The sequence below is a fragment of the Anser brachyrhynchus genome (genome assembly GCF_964034855.1).
Source record: "Anser brachyrhynchus genome assembly, chromosome: 14".
Classification (NCBI taxonomy): domain Eukaryota; kingdom Metazoa; phylum Chordata; class Aves; order Anseriformes; family Anatidae; genus Anser; species Anser brachyrhynchus.
Window position 1 is genome coordinate 4,704,345 of NC_137709.1, and position 18,889 is coordinate 4,723,233.

An 18,889-nucleotide genomic window follows, 5' to 3' on the forward strand; every position below is an offset into this window, starting at 1 on the left:
GAAGCTCCTGCCAACCACCCTTGTCAGGCAGAAAGCCCCCAAAATGAAGCACACCAAGTTATAACCATATTTTCGAGGACTCTTTATTAGGTAAAACCACCTAAAACTTGGCCTGCGCTTAGGTGTGCACACAAAACCACGGGCACATTACATCCGATTGTCTGTCTGTACTGCAGTTGAAATATCTGATGTCTTGTGCTGAGTAGGGACGCAAGGCTGCTGGCTTCTAATTAAAGACTAAGTCGGACCCCTAAAAAGTTGGCCACAGAATTAGTATTGAATCCAAAAGCAAAATCTGAGTTGACTGAAAGGTCATCAAACATAGGGAGATAATTACTGCTTGATGTTCCAGGAAACCCAGGCTCTGACACTAAATTAAGGAAAAAAGAAGCAGCACTGGAAGCCTTTGATGAACGATAACAAAAAGATTCTTTCTTTCCCATCCCCACCATGCAAACAGACGAAGCATGGAGATACTGAGGGCATTATACAAGAAAACACCAAGAATCGTGTAAGCCTGAGCATCCCGTTAAACTTCAAATCTTTTTTTCACTGACATACAGAACAAATCAAATATTTCAAAGTGAAAAGTCTTTTTATTTATTTTTTGTTAGTATGATTTACTTTGCTGACTAATCTGACTGTAAAACTTACAGAGCTGATTAGCTTTTTCTCATGAGGATTTGGGTCCTTGCCTCATTCCGAAATGACAATTTACAACGTGCTAAGATTCGAGGGGTGCTCAAGTTTTGAGAAAAGGCTTAGTGGGGTAAGTGTTAAAAAAAAAAAAAAATCAGTATGTTTCTGCATGGAGAGAATCTGCAGCAGCTGTACAAAAAGCATTTGAAAATAGCAACAAGATTATGAACAACAAAAAATTATGAACCATCAAATTAATATAATCAAGAGTCACAGTACCTCTATTGCTAAGAAATAATAGCTACTTGCGTTCTTGGAAAAGATGAAAAAAATCAACTGCTAGTGTAAGAAGGCTTTCAAAACATGCAGGATCACAGAATCGCTGAGGATGGGAAGGGACCTCTTGAGATTATCTAATCTAACTCCCCAAGCTCAGTAAGAGTATGATTATTCTTTTTCTGAAGCATAATTAAAAGTTTACCTAATTAAAACTCAACAGAAAAAAAGGCTAAAGAGCTGCACTTCCTTTCCATAACATCCAAAGGAAAATAAACGTTCTCCATCCATTTAGCTAATTTTATCACATTTTTGATCTGCCCTTAGTTAGTGGGGAGTCTGGGAAAAACATCAACTACTACTGCTAAGCTATGGGAGAAAATTCCTGCACCTGGATTCTGCAATTGGTGCCAAAACCTAAGTTTTAGAAGGCACTTGGATCGAACTGGCTAAAATGCCAAAAGCATAAGAACGGAGAGCAGCCTGGTAGCAGGGCTGGAACAAGCCAAACTCAACAGCGACATGGAAGAAGATCAAAAACCTCAAGCTTCCATGCCCAGGCTTTAGCTGGCACTTCAAGAAGTGGAAGACTCATTTCATTGCCTAGAGTACGGGTTTGCTTTCTTTCCAGCTGGAGAAGCAACATGAGATTCAAAGCACATACAAATCCAGGCACACGGGTTTGCAAGAAGAGCAGCAGAGAAAGCAGCACAGGTAAAAGTAGGTCTTTGGAATAGGGTAAGGAAGAACACGGTGCATGAACCTGCGTAATAATAATATTATTATTATTGGCTGGGATAATCTGAAGGGTGCATGGCACAGCGCTGGTTGGACTACCAGCAAAAAAGATCTGTGGTGTGGTCAGCAGACACCTTGGCAGGATCAAAGGCTTGTTTTTATATCTGTCCATTCCAATTGCAACGTTTGAAGCCAGAAATAGTGCAGGCATAGCAGGAGCACCATATGGGGAGCACACTCCTCTCAAAGGCTGGGCGAGGGAATGGGGGTCAGGCGGTGAGCTCTGCGCAGACAATCTCATTTCAACGCTGAGCGCTCGCTTGGGCGCTGCACCGAGGCTTCGGCTTTTAGAGCAAACACAATGCTAATCTGATTGTGCTAAAGGTGGCACACAGCAATACCTGCCTCAGGGAGCAGCTCGATTGCTTTAAAGGTAAAACAAATAAAGTCAGCATAAAAGGTTGACACGCATTCCTTAAGATCAGATTTGACAGCCATCCTCCATACGTGTTTAATACAAAACGTAGATGCCAGTAAATCGCAGAACCTCTGGATTCTCATCATCTAAGGAAGGTCTTCTGGTCTTTTTTCCTGTCTCTCTACCATGTACCTTCGGCCAGGTAGCCAGAATGGGCTCCCCAGAGGGGTTTTTGGTTTTCTCAGAAAATTCTTCAGCATGAACTGGGGTGGAGAAAAGGCAGGTGGGGCTGGTGCAGAAAGGCAGCTGGAGAGGGGCCGGAGCAGAGCAGGGCTGCAGAGAGGCAGGAGCATCCTCGCAGCGGTGCTGGGCAGAGGGCGTGTGTCCCGGTGCGAGGGCTGGCCAGGCAGGGACGGGTCCTGGAAGCAGCAGCAGCCTGCATCACCCGGCCAGCAGCACGGGCGTGACAGCACCCGAGCAAACAGCCGCCATAAGGACAGCGGGAGAGGTTTCCCCCACACCTCCCATCCGGGCGAGCAGGCTGACCTTGGGCACGGAAATGTCAAGGACGCATCGGAGCCCCTTCCTGGTAATTCGTCCGGACACCAGGACACCATCGCTCCTGCAGGCTGCGCCCCAGGACAGGCAGTACCTGCTTATCAGAAACCAGGGCTGACGTGCCTGGGTTGTTCTGAATCACAGATGGCTTAGAGTGAACCTCACATGGAAAAGCAGCTCAGGGAACATGGCCCCTGAACACAACCCCACCTGCCCTCCCTGCAGACCCAAGCTGATATTTATGGCTGTCTCCACATTTCCTCCATAAGTTACACCAGAGCTGCAGGATTTATTTGCTCGTCTACTTTTTTCTCCTCGTTAGTTGCATGACATCCTCTGCCTGACCCTCACCAGCAGCACAGCGTGCCCTTCAGAGCCCAAATGCACGTCCTGAGGACTGGCTGCCCCACGCACGGGGAGCTGGAAACAGCTCCCAACTGGCAAAGCTGGTGGAAAACCCAGTGCTCGCGAGTCCCCCACATCCAAAGTCACCCACATACCAGTGTCAGCTTTAGGTGGCACTAAAAATAAAACAACAGCCTACCTAAACACATTAATTTCTACATAAATTGCTGAATTTATAGTTAGACTTCTGAGGATTTTTGGTGGACAGAACACTCATTTCAAAGCAGGTGATTAGGGATGTATAAAAATATCCTTTTTACTGTTCAGCACTTAGATTAACATACTGACTAGTTTTAACATCTCAGCAGCCATCCTCCTGCAAAAACAAACACTTTCAGTCCCAGTATAAAAGCCTTAAAAGGCCAAGTATTCACAGGTGGGATGACAGATGCAGAGGTTATTTCCTTCATATAGCAACAAACCACCTTAGACCCCCTCAGCCATAGGGAAGACAGAAATCTGCCCTAGGTAGCACTCAGCAGCGCACTGAGCACACCATAAATGAACCACTTGGCTTGTAGGATCAAAGGTAGGAAACAGGTCATTATCTGGGGCTGTTAGGGATAGAAAAAGGTTTTAACCCAGGCTGAATTCCTGAAATACACATAGGAAATGGATCGCTCCTGTTTTAAAGCTCTTCACCTTAAAACCCATCACCTCATGGCCATTTCTAGCTCCACCAGGGCAGACAGCCTTCCAGAGCTCCTCTTGCTCTGCCTGGATTCTCAGTTTCCCTCTGCTGCCTCCTCCTCTCCACCACTCCCTGGCTGGGAAAGAGCAAAGATGAAGCTTCTCACAATATTTGGCAAGAACACCTACATGATGCAACTGCCCAGAACCAGGACTTAACAACCACAATTCACGTTTACCAATCAGGACAATGCAAATTAAAAGATTTGGGGGAAGCGGGGAGGGCAACATTAAGGGACTTTCAACAGCTGGAGTCTCTAGGTCAAATAAGTTGTTTCCATTCACTTAGGTAATTTTTAATTAAAAAAAAAATAACAGCTACAAAGCAATGGAAATCAAAGGCCAGACTTTGGCACCATTAAGAAACCCAAAGGATTTTACCACCCTAATCCCCAAGTCTTGGGCTACCAAATACCCAAGGTTTCACCAGACTCATCCTTTGCCTTCCCAGGACTTTTGTCTGGGTAGAATTGGAGATTTTGTCCATCTGTCTGCACTTCCCAGTGGTGATGCTCACATCTCTTCCGGGAAGGGTGAGGCTGACCACGTGTGCTGTAAACCAACTGTACCTGCAGAACAAATCCAACTCTGGAGCCTAGCAGTTCTACTGCTCAAGCACAGGCCATCTGCTTTCCACAGCACACCTGAGACACACACAAGAGGAAAAACTGGTGTCAGCTTTAGGATACGACAACAACCAAGTGCTACACTTAGTGAGGAGTGACTTGAAACCAGAATGAAAAAGGTGCTGCGTTCTTGCCCCCAGTCTCTGATTTAGGTAGCTCAGCAGGAGTTTACAGTCGGGACAGATTAAACAACTCGCACAGAAGATGCTCAAGCGTTCAGGTTTACATTACGAAGAACTTTAGATTGTGATAGCCTGTGCTTCTGGCATGCTGAGGACTCCAGAAGTTATAATTTGTCAAGCATACAGAAGGAGTTAGTCCCAGGAGCAGCAATACCCCCAGGTGATACACTGATCACGACAAGGACATAACCAACCTTGAGGAGTTAAATAGGTGCTGGGCCTGGATTCACATCACTCTCTTGGAGCCAAATTCAAGTCTGCTTTTCCTCGTCTGCTGTTTATTCCATGTAAGTGCCAAATGACATTAACATGAAGGCTCCCTGAAATTCCATCTCAGTAACATTTAAAAACATGCTATTGATTTGTGTCTGTCTTGTGTCAAGACTTGTCAGCAAGCTGCTGTGAAGGACACGCGAGCAGAGCAGGGCACTCTTCAGAGACGCTCAGCAGCTAACTGCAGCTCCCAGAGGGATCCGCACACTTCGGTAATCAAGATGATTCCATTTTCCCAAGCCAGATGGCTGATTGATCTGATATTATAGAGCACATGGTCAGACTAAAATGTTTTTTCACGCTCCATTACACAGTCTACTTCCAAGTCTAGTTAAACGTCTTCAGATCCTCTGGAGAATTAAAAAAAAAAAAAAAAACTAGAAAAATAACAAAAATACATTACTCTCAAAATTGTCATAAGATGCAGTTACGGCAATACCATTGTTAAAAAACTAAGTCTTGATCCTTCTTAGGGAAATCAACGCAACATGCAACTTTTCCTAGGAAGTATTTTGCTATTGGAATACTTCCAAAAATTTTGGATGTCACAAGGAATGGGCATTTGCAGGACAACTGCCTCATTTTACCAATAATGAAAGGCCAGGACAAGCTTAGCTCTAGACACCTGCACAGGTCTGCTTGCTCTGCTTTGATTCTCAGAGCAGCAGCCCGTGGTCCTCGGGGCAGCCTGGAGGACCAGCAGTCTTGTTACCAGGAGCACTGCAACCCACACCTCTCAGTTTGCCCATTTACCACACCTTACACTGACACTACTATAAAATACAGCTAAAGTCTTCAGACACCCTGTTATCTAGGAGTTTATAAAGCCACATTTAGACAAAAACCCCAAACAATCCAAGCCTGCAGAGCTTCGAGCATGAGCTGCCGGAGCGGCCACGCTCACCACTGCTAGTCAATCTGCAGTGGCTGCGTGTATTTTCTCCTGGGAGCCTCTGTGTAAATATGCAGAGCTTGGATTTATGAAGCAATCCTTTTTCTTCTTTGCTCAGTTTTGAAAAGAAGGAAGAAAAATAACCAAGACTCTTTCCCTGTCTCACCCTTTTATTATATTGACATTTTGTCTTTTCTTTTTTTCATCTCTGGAGACCAGGGTTAAAGTTTCAACTCAGACACAAGTACAGTGCTTGATGGAATTGTTTCAATGCCTAATAATTATTTGTCCACACCATAAAACTATTATCTCCCAATCTGTCATCATTAGCCTTTATTGTTTGGCCAAGGCAGCAGGTTGCATTGGCCATACCTGAAGTACGTGCTGGGCTGGGCGGGTTAGAAAACACAGGAACCGCCTGCACGAAGCAGACCTTCGGCTAGGAGTATTGCTTGCTTTCCTGGAAGGAAAAAAAAAAAAGGGACCAATTCAACACAAACGTTAAGAGGAGCGATTACTTTATTGACATATTTCCTCCCAGCAGTTTATGGGTGCAAACTATTTTTTGCATTGGAGAAAAATCAAGGTCATATTATGCTTAGATTGTATCTGATTAATTTTTCATATTAAAAACATTTTCAATGCCAGATGGCTGATTTGTGGTCATTTAGAAACCAGAAGGCATGAGTCAGGAAAAGAAAAAAGCCCTTAACTTTGTTCACTGAACAACCTTTTTACCTTGCTAGTCAAATTATATTACATACTTTTGAGCAGGGAAGTCATTTAAGAGAAGCATGAACCTTTCTGATTTTAAAGCATCCATTTCCCTAGCCTTTAGAATTATTCTTTCCCACTCAAGCCAAGACTCTCCCGGGTAAAATTCCCGAGCACAAAAATACTGACCTCTGCGCTACCTTTTGCTGGGAAGAAAGATAGCAAAAGATCTTTGGGTCACTGTTACCATCATCCCACTTGGGGACACTGAGAGAGATGCACAGGGAAACCTGGAGTCTGGCTCTCCTGTGGCTCCCGTTGTCACCTTCAGGGTACAGTTTGCTAACTGGCAAACAAGGAGCGTCCCCTGGGGACAGCGGAGCAAGGACAGAGCTGCTGCAGCCCACACAGCCACGACCAGACTCCAGTTTGTCAGTGCTGGGGCAGAGAGGAGCAAAGCGCCCAGCTCCCTCCTGTCCAGGTGAAGCCCAGGCTTGCACAAGCAGCGCAGAGGCTCTTCTGTCCTGCTTATGCCAGGCTACCCGCTGCTTAACATTTGCCAGAATGTCATTGGGAAAGGAAAAAAAAGCGCTCCTTAATTATAGCCCTTCTGTCGTTCGACTCAGGGGTTTTATTAAAAGGGAGAAAGCACAGAGAGCAGCTAATCAGCTGCTCCTAACAAATGAAGTTCTGGAGATTGATTTTTCAAGTGATTAGCGGTGCAAACACACGTTTTTCCGCAACTCAAAACCTTCGCATTTTCCTCCAACAGCTACTTTCATTAACCAAGAAAGGATCAGAAAAGGACAGTTAACAGCCTCAGATACAAACAGTTTTACCACCAGAGCACACAGATTTAAAAACCTATTTTGCAGCTTTGTTTTCCTAGTCCCAGCAGCTCCACAGGTTCCATGTGCAGCTTGAATTAGAAGCCAGAGCCGCTGCTGTACCTTTGCACATACAATTCTTGCATGACAAAACATCCCTTGGTGGACAAAATGCCATTGAGCTTCGCACAAGCCATTCACTGTCTTCAACAGCATCTTAGCACCCCTGCCCCTGTGCTCACGTTAGAAGCTCTAAAGACAGAGCAGAACAGCTGCCAGTGCCTTACAGGCTGAAACAGAGACTGGAGTAGCTTAGAGACAGATGATACACCCTGAAGTGAGCTAACGCTAAGTTTGGTGGCATCAGGCAGCTTACGTGTTTGCTGTGCTTCTTTCCATACCCGCCACTCCCAAGAGGTATCGAGGACCTGCAGCTGGCAGCACCGCTGGGAATGGGAGCGCCGGGTGCTTGGCTCTCACGCAGTACAGCTGCAGGTAAAGCCAAACCATGAAAATTAAGGTGAGAGAACCTGTTCGACAGATCACAACCTAGATTCAGTTTAGACATCCAGAAAAGGACAGCATTTATAAAATCATCATTTGTTTACCATTCATTGCCTGATTTTATGAAGGTGAAAGTTGTACAAGTTTCAGCAGCAACTTAATACCTTTCTGAGCAAGGGACTGGCTGGGGAACAATTTTGTTTGCACCCACAAACAATTAACACATCTCCACCTCCGCCCTGGCTTCACACGTGCGGCTGCCAGAAGACAGACTTTTTCCTCCACGTGCTCTGTTTCACCATACCCAATATACACCCATATACTCCCCGTCCTGCCGCAGAGAAAAGGAATTCATTTCATCAGACGGATGAGAAAGTCCAATATGACCACTTCCTGGCAGTGCGTGGCAATAGCACGTGGCCAGCTGAACCCTTGCCATACTGCAGGGAGGATTTTCATGAAATTAAATTGCCCCTAGCTCACAGTGGAGGAAGCATTTTCCACAATGGAGAAAGCACATAGAGACTGTGGATCCCTCAGTCCCCAGCAGCTGGAGGGGCAGGAAGGAGAGATGATGCTCTTGCTTCATTCTCACCAAAGCAACCCTAGCCAGATAATTCCGAGACAGGGTTTATGGCAGGTGTTGGACTCTATTCCTTTGACCTCTTACAGCTTCCAAGATGCAGCAGCAGTGTCCCTGGGAGGGAACAGAGCTCTGAATTCAGGGCACCGCTGCCACGCGAGTTGCTGCAGCGCTCCTTTCACCCACCGTGCTCTCATTACGCAGCACCACGGGGCATTCACTTACACCGGCAATGGCAGCTTCGCAGCCCTCCTGCGAGCAGGGGGACTTTGCTTCCAGTGAGATCCAGGATTTGCAATTAGTGCAGTTGTGCAGGACGCTGTTACTGAACCTGCCATTAACAATTACAGTTAACTGTTGGTGAGAGGACAGCATGAATTAAAGCACCATCTGTACATCATACAGGTAGATAGAAACTACTCGCCGTCAAGATACCGCACGATCTCCAAACCCAGCCTTTTTGGTGCACTGCTTTTCATCCAGACCTGCGCGGTGATTAAAGCACACCAGTGGGACCAGGGTAGAATAAGACCATATGGGCTCAAGATCTCCTTCCCTGCCCTCCAGGGTGAGGCTGCCTCATAGCAGTCAGGGAATTCTTTCCACTCTCAACGGCAGGTTTGTTTTTCTTCCCCAAACTGCCAGCACAGGAAGCTCTTAGACCAAAATTTCACTCCCAAGATAAGTTTTGTCCCGATGTGGAGCAGCTGGAAAGCCACCCACAGCTGCTTTCTAAGAAGTGCTCTTTCAAAGAGAAAACTACTGGCTAATCGGGGGCTGCCACAAAACCCTACGTGCCTCAACCTCCACTGTCTGGCCCTCGGCACTGCTGGTGGAAGCAAGCACCAGCAACAGCCACACTGAACATATAGGGGACCTGAGAGTAAAGGTGGATTCCTCGTGCTTACATGGGCTCAGAGATAATCTCACCGCAGTTCTCAGTAGAATTAATTCATGCACTGTGTGCGCAGTGCTATCAAGATACGAGAAGGAATGGATTACCTAAATACACATTTGTCATGGGGAGTGGAACAGCTGAGACCAATTTTCATTTTCGCTTCTGCACTTAGATACGCTTTGTAGATATTTTCCTTCAGCAAATGATTCAATCCATCACAATTAAAGTAACACAATGTAATCTTTCCTTTAATTGTTCCCTTTCTGCCAGATATACAAGTTCAAAATACTTTCAAAATACGTTCAAAGTAACAGTTAAAATAGAAAGATTATTTTCAAAATTAGCACAAATCTCCTAATGGGTTCAGAATTACATGCTGGGAGTCTTGCAACGCATTGATTTTTGGTACTTAATTTTAAAAGATTTCCAAGGTATGCCAGCATGAATCTGAGCTGATATTTCCCAGGAAACTCTAATGGACTTGGGTATTCAAACCTCCCAGAAGATCAATCTCCTTTCTGGTGCGCTTCTGCAGCCGCTCTCCTTCCCCACGTGCTCGGAGCAGCGGTGCCCAGCCGCGGCAGGGATGGATGGAGCAAGCCCTGCCTCCTCCTGGCAGCAGCCCACGGGCCCCACACCTCATCCACTTCCACGGCTCAGGAGCAAAGCAGTAGGGAAGGTCACAAACACAAGATCAGAAGGACAAATACAGGGAAAGACGCCAAGCAGAAATGTGGACGGTGTCTGTTACTTGCACAGCAGTGCTCAGGAAGAGGGAACGACCAGCCACGCGTTGGGCTGCATGCCCCAGCAGCTTTGCTCACTGCTAACTTGGGCAGGTTTGACCCACAACTTAAAAGCTTTTCCTGACTGTTCATAAGCTTGCACAAGTACATGTACACACAGATAAGCCTGTCAAACGGCAAGTAAGAGCAATGCTCGGAACGTCTGCCCTCTCCTGTAACCAGGAAACGGGTGAAAAAGAGCAGTTCGACATCACCCCGGTTAATGAATGTGATTTCTTCTATCCCCTCCTTCCATCTCCTGACTTGTTTTCAACTCCCTTCCTTGCTGTACCTCCTGAATGATTGATTTCATGTCCAAGCTCTGCAACAAAGCAATGCCAGCACTGATGCTTATTAGGTGAAGAGCTGAGGACTTCCTAGCGCGAGGCAGACCGACGCTCTCAGCAGCAGCTGGGGACACCAAGCGATGGCGTGCAATGCACACACGATGCCCAAGGAGCTGGAAAGCAGCAGCAGCAGCAGGTTTCCTCCCCGTGCTTCCCCAGCGCTGACAGTGGCCACCTGCTCTCGCACATGTCAGCTCAGGCTCACGCAGCACATTCTGGGAAGCAAATACACTAAATTGTCAGCGCTGCCTTAGGAAATTATGACGAGCCATCTTTGCAAGTGCTAGAGTAATCGTGCTTTCAGTGAAAGTTGGCTCCCAAAACTGCAGAGCTGCTGGCCATAATTTTAACAGAAATGGCACGTGCCAGCATTGTAAGGATTCAAGCTTTCATTAGCTGTCGAAACAGGGTTTCATACAAGCAGCACTGTTGCTTCATGAACCCTTCCTCAATAAAGGATTCAGAGGAAACCATTACACACACCAGGCTACGTATCTGCACGTTACGCTAAAGCACTTGCCCTGCTCACCACAGCCATCCAAGAGCTCTGTAAGTACTCAGCGACGTGAAGGATGCTGAAGTAATCAGCACATTCAAACTCTTACCCGAGCAGGTATGCAGCTGCACCTGGAAAACAGCCTTAGAAAAGCAACTGGTGTAAAAGGAGTAAAAAATTCACAAGTTACACCTTTTGCAAATGCCTCAGCACATCCACCATGGAGCAAGCAGAGTGTGAGCACACATAAGCTTTAGCTGGTCAGGATGGGTGCCAAAACCAACAACATCCTACCTGTTAAGTGTCCCCCTGCTGAGTCTGCAGAAAAAGCAATGCTGCTCGTCCCAGCTGGGCTCGGGTATCCCTACATCGTGCTGCAGCACCCAGCACTAAGCTAGCCCAGAAGACACCAACCGTGCCATGCCACACACGAGCATATGCTAGGGATGAGGAAAGGAGCAGGGGGACGGGGTGACAGCCCTTATCCCAAACCTCTCCCTCTCCTCCTCCTCCGCACACAGGACGATGCAGGTGAGCCAGGCTGGCGAGGCAGCAACGGGACACTGGGCAGATGGAAGGGGGCTGCTTTCAGCACACAGCCACAGGCAGCGCCTTGCTGAGCGCAAACCACAGCTTTTGGAGTCGGTCCCCAGCCCCAGCTGGTCTCAGCACAGGAGGAAGCTGACCGGTTGTGCAGTAACCCATGAGAAAACGCGGCTCCCTGCCTTCACATAGGAGCTGAGGACCATTCTGCTCAGAACCGCTGGATACAGTTATTTACAGCAGTGCTGCAGAACCCAATTCCTGTGTGGCCAAACAGAGTTACTTCACATGGCTACTCTGTGCTGCAAACCTCCGTAACCCTTTACTTACATACTCATAAATTAATACACCAGAACTTGTATTCTTACTTCTCATGCATACATTATTATTAGTCTACCCTATCTGAAGATGCTGGAGCTGAATGCAACGCACGTTTAAATCAACGAAAGATCTTTCCATCATCTTCAGCAGAATTAAATGACAATCTCGATGCCAAGGTCCTATCACATTGTGATACTATTAATATTACGCGTATTAGTACGGGCAGCAAAACATAACATTATATCAAATCCCGTCTGAACAGTGTCTTATCAAAGACACGTCTGACAGAAAATACATCCTCCCAAAATAACCGCGGTATTTGCTAGCGGCACCCACGCAGTGAAGCACTGAAACTCCTCGGCTGCTTTCCAGGCTCCCAGAGCAGCGACGCGCTCCCGAGAACCCCGAGGGCTGCTCCGCTCTCCCTCCGCGCAGCCCCAAGCAGCACATACTTACTCCAGCAATGTAAAGCGTCCCGAAATGAGCCCGGTCTTACAGGACTCACTTGGACACTCGTCCTGCTAAGTTTTGCCAAGCTAAAAGCTACGAGGTTTGGCAAGGTATTTGGGATTAAACACATTCAGCAGGTCCAACGCATCCCTGCTTTCCACGCGCACTGTGACACTGGAGGCACCGCACATCAGCAACCCAGCTAGGATGTGCAAGCACGGATTTGTGAACTACAGGGAGATACCAGGCACTTGTAAACAGTAAAAATAACAAATTTAAATGTCTCTGCTGTGGCCTTATTTTGACAGTTTAAATGCTCAGTAGTTTTCAGCTGCTCAGCTGAAGCAGGGCACTGGTGCCACCTGCCGTTTGCTCGGGGCTGGCAGGTGAGCACCGGCAAATCAAATGACCACATAACAGAAGAAAATGACATGATAAATTGAAATCTGGCATAAATGAAAATCCTTCAGATGCCTCGGGGTCTCCTGTGGCTGTTTAGGGATGAGAGTTTTAGACGAGATTTATTTACGTGGGAAATACCACAAGTGAATCCTTGCTGACACAGCCCTTAATGCCACCTGAAATTAGACACAATGCCCCCCCCGGAAGCAAAGGGCAGGATAAAAACAGACAGACACGCTTACTTTTAGGGGACTGGGGGGGCTGGCTCCCCCTGCCAGGGGTGAGGACAGAAGGCTGTTACCTTGGGACGAGCAGCCAGGGGCCTGAGGGGCTGCAGACACAGGCGCTCACCCCGCTGGTTTTTGAGACGCCCAGTCTGAGCCCAGCCCTTACACAGAGGCACCAGTTTGAGTCTGACGAGCGAGGATATCGTTTTGCTGGGGCCCATCTCATATAAGACTCATTCACGCCGTCCTTCCCAAGAGCTATTTACCCTGACAATTGTGCTCTGCCACAAGCACTTAACCCACTGCCCAGCCAGAAGACGGGTTTCATGCCGACGCCGTGCCCCTTCCTGCAGGTACCAGCCAGCACACGCCGAGACCGGTGCTGCACCGTGCAGAGCAGGCAGGTAGCACACCTCTGACACAGCACGGGCAATGCTGCTTTTAAATGGAGCCACTGAGGCCAGCAGCACACGAGCGGGGTGTCCGGGGGCCATGCGGGGAGCGGCAGCTGTCGGGGAAGCACGCCGAGCACGCACAGGGAGCTCCTGCGAGAGCTAAAAACAGAGAAGGCAGCTAGAGCCAGGCGCACGCGATCCGCCCGCTGCACTTGTTGTTGTGGCCGTCTCTGGCCGAGGCACACCACAGGTCCCTGCTCGGAGCCATTTCCCTGCCTCAAACTGCCTCCCGGGCACCCAGGGGACAAGCCGTTTTAAGAACGGTGCCGTGAGGGGACGTGGGACGAGGGCGTGATGAGCGCGATCCTTCGTGCTCCAGCAAGTCGCTTGCTGAGGGGAAGGCCAGGATGAAACGTTCCTCTCTGAAATGCCTTGGCTTTGGCAGGATGAAACCTGGACCCACACCCACTGGGAAGCTCCCATGAAATTCGGGCACATTTTGTGGAGCTGTATCACAACACAGTCCGCAGAGGTTTGGTAGGACCCAGCTTGTGTGCACACGGTCTCTGTAGATACCAAAGTGTCCTACCTCGGGCTGGCAAACTTCCACAACGTGCCCCACTCCTCGAGTTACCTATACATAGGTCTGTATAGCTCAGACTGGCACAGCTTTAAGTTACAGTGGAAAATATATCAGATATGTCAAAACATCTGAAGTTAAACCCGAGGGAGTGGTGCCAGAAGGCATAGCTGTAAGATCATCCAACACGTGGATGCCTTAAGGCATCGTATAATAACTTCTCCATTGCAACACTGAGCGAACTTTAATTTGAGACCAGTCAGACTAAAACACTGCTCCTGGGACTCAGTGCGTGGAGAACGAGCAGCACCTCTGCTAAATTGCTCACAGAAGTTAATACCAAAAGATGATTGAAGACATCTGCCAGCAATGCCACTTTTGTTACGTAAAGACATTTCCAAATTACTCATGCTCATTTGCAATCTTTTTTCCACCACGCTTGCTCAATCCCCTTGAAGTCTTCAAACACGTGCCAGCATAATTTAGAAGGGCATTTGCCTAACAGTGACATCACTGGAGATAATCTGAATTTACACCAATATGCTTGCGATAAACATCCAGGCTGGCTTATCGAGAGCATCACACCTTCTGTAGGATGATGGGTAACAGCAGAAGAAAGGAGAAACGTATCCCACTGTCCTGATGCAAACCCGCATCACTCCTCCGAAGACAGAGGAGCCGTACCAACCCCAGCGTGGATTTGGGGCAGTACCCCAACAGGGATGGAGGCAGCCCAACAGTTGCTGGTCTCAGACGGGTTTGGCTGGGTTTAATCAGACAGACTTGGCTGAGCCTCCCGGTGAGTTCAGTCTCAGACTGGTTTGACCAAGTTTCACCAGCCAAACGTGGCCGAGCCTGCCAGTGGTTACCACCCACTTGGAGACCTCAGCAGTGAGAAGGGAGGGAGGAGGGCTTGGGGAGCCTCATCTGGGGAGCCTCGAAGCCTCTCCGCTGCCTTTGGACCATGGGCAGGCTGTGACACCTTCTGGCCGTGACACCTCTGGGTGACTTAAACCTCCCTGAGTTTGTCGGCGTTTACTTTTAACCTGCGACCTTGTCCGCTGCACTTCACTGAGGACCTCCTGGAGGAACAGCTGTGCAAGGGGCACCGCCGAACACGCACCAGGTGCAGACATGGAAGCCTGTCCTCGCAGGCCTGCCTGCTCCGCATCCCCTCTCCTGGCAGCTACCAAGCAGTTCCAGGCCTCTGACTGCCCGAAGTCACTCACCCCTTGGGGAAGACCAGCTGGCACCTGCCAGCCTGCCTGGCGCTCCCCTCTCCCCCAAAAGTCCCAGCACCACCAAGCTCCCTCCCTGTCCCCGCTTCCCTTGTAGCTTCAACATCAGCTTGAAATCAGCTATGGCAAGCACAAATGGGAAGATGGGCTCGACTTTCTGGAATTTTCTGCCTGAACACCAAATCTAAATGTTGGCCATAAGAATTAATTTAATTCTTACCATCAAACCTAGCCTAGGCACCAACTCGGCAGTGAAGCCACTCAGCTTCTCCACAGGACAGGTCCATTTGTTTTCACGCTAAGACCACTTGTTACCCTGTTCAGAAACCCCCTCTGGAAAAAAAAAAAAATTAAAATTGTTCCTCATCTGTCTCAGAGCCTGACGTGGTATCAGTTGAAATGTCACTTCAAAAGCTCCTGACAAAGCCCTTCAGGAAGAAGGGCCCCCAGCATTTGCGACCTTTGCACCAGCTGCTTGTCCATTTTGAGAGGGGTTTAGGATGGCTGGAATAGCCAGTTCCTTCCCACCACCCCTGCCTTTAAGCTGGTGTCAAGAGTTCATCTGATAATTACACCATCGGGAGGTGAATAATAGTTTAAATTCCTCGGGCTAGATTGTCTAGCTGCAGGACCCGAGTCAATCCTGCTGGCTGGCAGCGGAGGTGCTCGTCCACAGGAGCGCAGAGCCGCACTTCTGGAGTTTGAGACACCTTCCTCGGAGGTCTCCGAGCACAGAGGAGAACTGGAGAGGCAAAAAGTATTCAGAGGAAGCAAGTGCAGCTCCCAGAGCATCCCTGCACCACAGTCTATGATGGCAATATGGTGGTCAACATCCACCCAAACTGAAAACCACCCAGAAAGCCTACAGGTGGCAAAGCTGCATCCCTGCCACAGCATTTAGAAAGCAACAAAATGAGGGTGGCTGTAAAGCTTTGCCTGGGGACATCTCGTCCTGCCCGTGCACGTCTGCACAAAGCGATTCCCCAGAGCACTGTGAGGCAGTGTTTTGGAGCACGGGAACGTCCCGGTGAACTCGCTGCTCTGACGCTGGGCCCAGACACAACCCAGGGCTGCAGAAATGCCCCGGCTCCAGCTCCTCACCTCCATGGTACCTCACTGAACAACACACCTTGCTTGACATCTAAGCATGTAATGGCAACGTGCTTCTGCCATCAGACATTACTTCAGCTCCCAGGACTTTACACAGCTTCCAGACTTGGTAGAAGCCTAACACGAAACTGCTGGAGGCAGCAAGGTGTGAACTGGCTCCACCAAACGCGAGCTGTCCCCTGCGTTCCTCAGCATTTGGAGAGTGGGAGCAGATCCCAATTTTTTTAATACCCTGAGTAAATAGGAAGTTGTTTACATTCCAGATCTGTATAAAAGCTATAAAAGCGGCCTGCTTCTAACAAAGTTTTGTCTCGCTTCTTTTTTCTTCTGGCCCCCTTTCAAAGCAGGGAATCGCAGTCAACCTGAGCTGGCATCCTTCCAGCACTCAGGAGCACTAACGGCGTGAATTGTAAGCGACTCCAGAGCTGGCCACTATTGTACCCCAACACTGGGCCTGTTTTGTTCCAGCTAATGGTGCGGCTCTGCTGACTCTCAAACATGCTGGAGAGAATAAATTGCTGCAGTTTATTCCCATCCAGCTGACATTCCCGCCATGCCATCACTCACGAGCAGGGATCTGCACGTTAGAAATGTAACCCACTACCCCAGACAGCCTTCAGTCCTCAGAGGGGAGTGGGAGGAGAGGAGACTTCCCACTTCAAGACTCAGCATTGACTCAATCCGCTGGCAGCGAGATCCCCAAACCCAAACTGATGGCTTAGAGGTGAGTAATACTTTAATTTCGAACATACTAATTACATTCTCAAGTTACGCGATAGCTTTTCAGGGGGTGGGGAGGAGAGGCAGGGATGTGATTTGCCATTTCTGATCGAGGTGCTCCCCTTTCTGGCACGCTGAGCTCTGCCTTACCTGCAGACCCTTCGAGGGCTGGCATTCTGGCATCCTGGCAAACCAGGCGAGCCAAGCCCTCAGCATGCCTGCCTGCACGAGCAGCTCTTACCCTCGTGCCCAGGAACCACGCTGTCCTCCAGTAAGACTCTGGCTTCCAAAGCACAAGTGGACTCTGCTGACAGCCGAGAGGCATCCCAGCTCCAGAGCGTGTGTGCACGGTGTGAAGCCATGATGGGCTCTCGCCTTTGAACACCTCACTTCACTAACAAGTTACGTTGCAAGCAGCCAATCCACCAATACTTTTAGTGTCTTGGGCTGGGAGAAGAGGCGAACGGTCCCCAAGGCGTTCAGCTGCTGCTTTACACTCAGCTGTGACGCAGGCTCAGGTGTGCAGCAGAGCACCTGCTGGGCTCCACAGCTTCTACCTAAAGGTGGCTCACCAGCAGCTAAAAAGAAAAGAGCAGGGACAGAGACGCTACAGGGAAGAGGGTGGCCAGAGAATATAATGCGTATTTTCAGTGAGAGTCTTTTCATAGCACTGAGAACTGTATGGAGCGGGGTTCCAAGAGCCACAGGCATGGGATTTGGATTTAGTCTTTCGCCCTGATCCACCTTTCAGCAGCAGCAGACTGCTCTGATCCTCTAACAGCACATCGTTTGCAGCCACAGAAGTTCACAGACCAGCAAAGTATCTCAAAGGTACCAGCATGAGCCACGAGAACACCTTGCCTGGGTATTCCCCTATAGCAGCCAAGGAGGCAGGACGCCCTGCTCCTGCCCTGGCCATGCAGCAGCCACAACCAGATCATAACAATCATCTCACACTCTGGTTAGGTCTTATCCAGAGGGCAGTGAAAACAAGGGACAGGTGTGGATGGGATTTTTGAGCCTTCCAAGTCCAGATGAAAAAGCAGCTGAGGATCAAGCATTTCCTTGGCAGAGCAGGGAGCGAGGTGTACCTGAGGGTAGGACCAGCTTCTTGGCAGGACCTTCATTCTCGCTGTTGCCTGCATGACAACTCATCCTTTTCAGATTTGGCTTTTCAGTTGTATGACATGGGGTATCCAAGAGCTTTTTCCATAACATTGTCTCATTGTGCTGTTGATTCAAAAGGTAGTGAGAACATTCACTGGTTTGTCTTCAGTGCCTGAGAGAGGAACTTCACACATTCACCAAAAACAGTCAACAAGAACTGTAACTTGTCTCTACCTCTATTGCATGCTTAACTATGAAACTTTAAGCACATTTACCGACCAGCTCTCTCAATAAGCAAACTTTTGTGGGAGAGGGGAGCAGGCAGAGACAATGCCCTGGCTCTCCTATGCCTTGCACTGCAGGCAAGCCTTCAGATTATCATCTCCTAACTTCCAAAGGCTACGGCTGATGGGGACAACCCCTCGCTGCCTGCCGGGGCTGCTGGCAGGCTCTGGTTGCAGCTGGAGTCCCCATCCATCGACACTGCTGTAGGTGAAGCGTTTGCAGCGCAGCTGGGCACCGCTGCCCCCACCCAGCAGACACTACATGGGGCATTTCTGTTTTCCTGAGACTTTCCAGCCATTAAGCATTATAGCTTGCTTGCAGGACACTTGAGCAGGAGTTTAGCAGACAACCTCTCTCTGTCCTTCTCTGGCAGACAGAAACTTCAAGCCTTGATGTATTTTTAGGACTTTTCTACCTAGGAAGTTGGTGTGTCAGCTGCCAAAAAGACAGAAACCCGAGAACCCACTGAGATCACTTCCTAGATAGACTCTTCAGCAATCAGCACGACGTCTGGTAGATCAAGGGACCACCAGCAGTTTAGGCTCAGACCACCGGTGGCTTTCATTAGATGAACGTTTTACTGTAGATGCCTTTTCACAAGAGGGAGCAGAAAGTATATGACCAGAAAAGCTTTCCACCACTTGTAAACAGAAACAGGTA

General features: G+C 48.7%; 1 protein-coding gene across 3 annotated transcripts in view; it reads right to left on the bottom strand.

Moving 5' to 3' along the window:
- Positions 1-576: 576 nt before the first annotated feature.
- The window catches only part of LOC308177574 (uncharacterized protein), a 34,160-nt gene continuing 15,847 nt past the window's right edge, over positions 577-18,889 (bottom strand). Inside the window, exons 6-9 of one of the 3 annotated variants that reach the window (XR_013939259.1) lie at positions 7,615-7,727; positions 6,070-6,157; positions 4,727-5,182; positions 577-4,368 (exon numbers count right to left, since the gene is read on the bottom strand). Coding sequence is in view for 1 of the 3 variants with exons in the window: in XM_080555092.1 (XP_080411218.1) it covers positions 4,976-5,062; positions 6,070-6,157; positions 7,640-7,727 (263 nt within the window). In the remaining 2 variants the exon portion in view is untranslated. Of the gene's footprint in view, positions 4,369-4,726; positions 5,183-6,069; positions 6,158-7,614; positions 7,728-11,804; positions 18,665-18,889 lie in introns of those variants that run through there. The other 2 variants (XM_080555092.1, XR_013939260.1) reach the window with 2 other exon arrangements.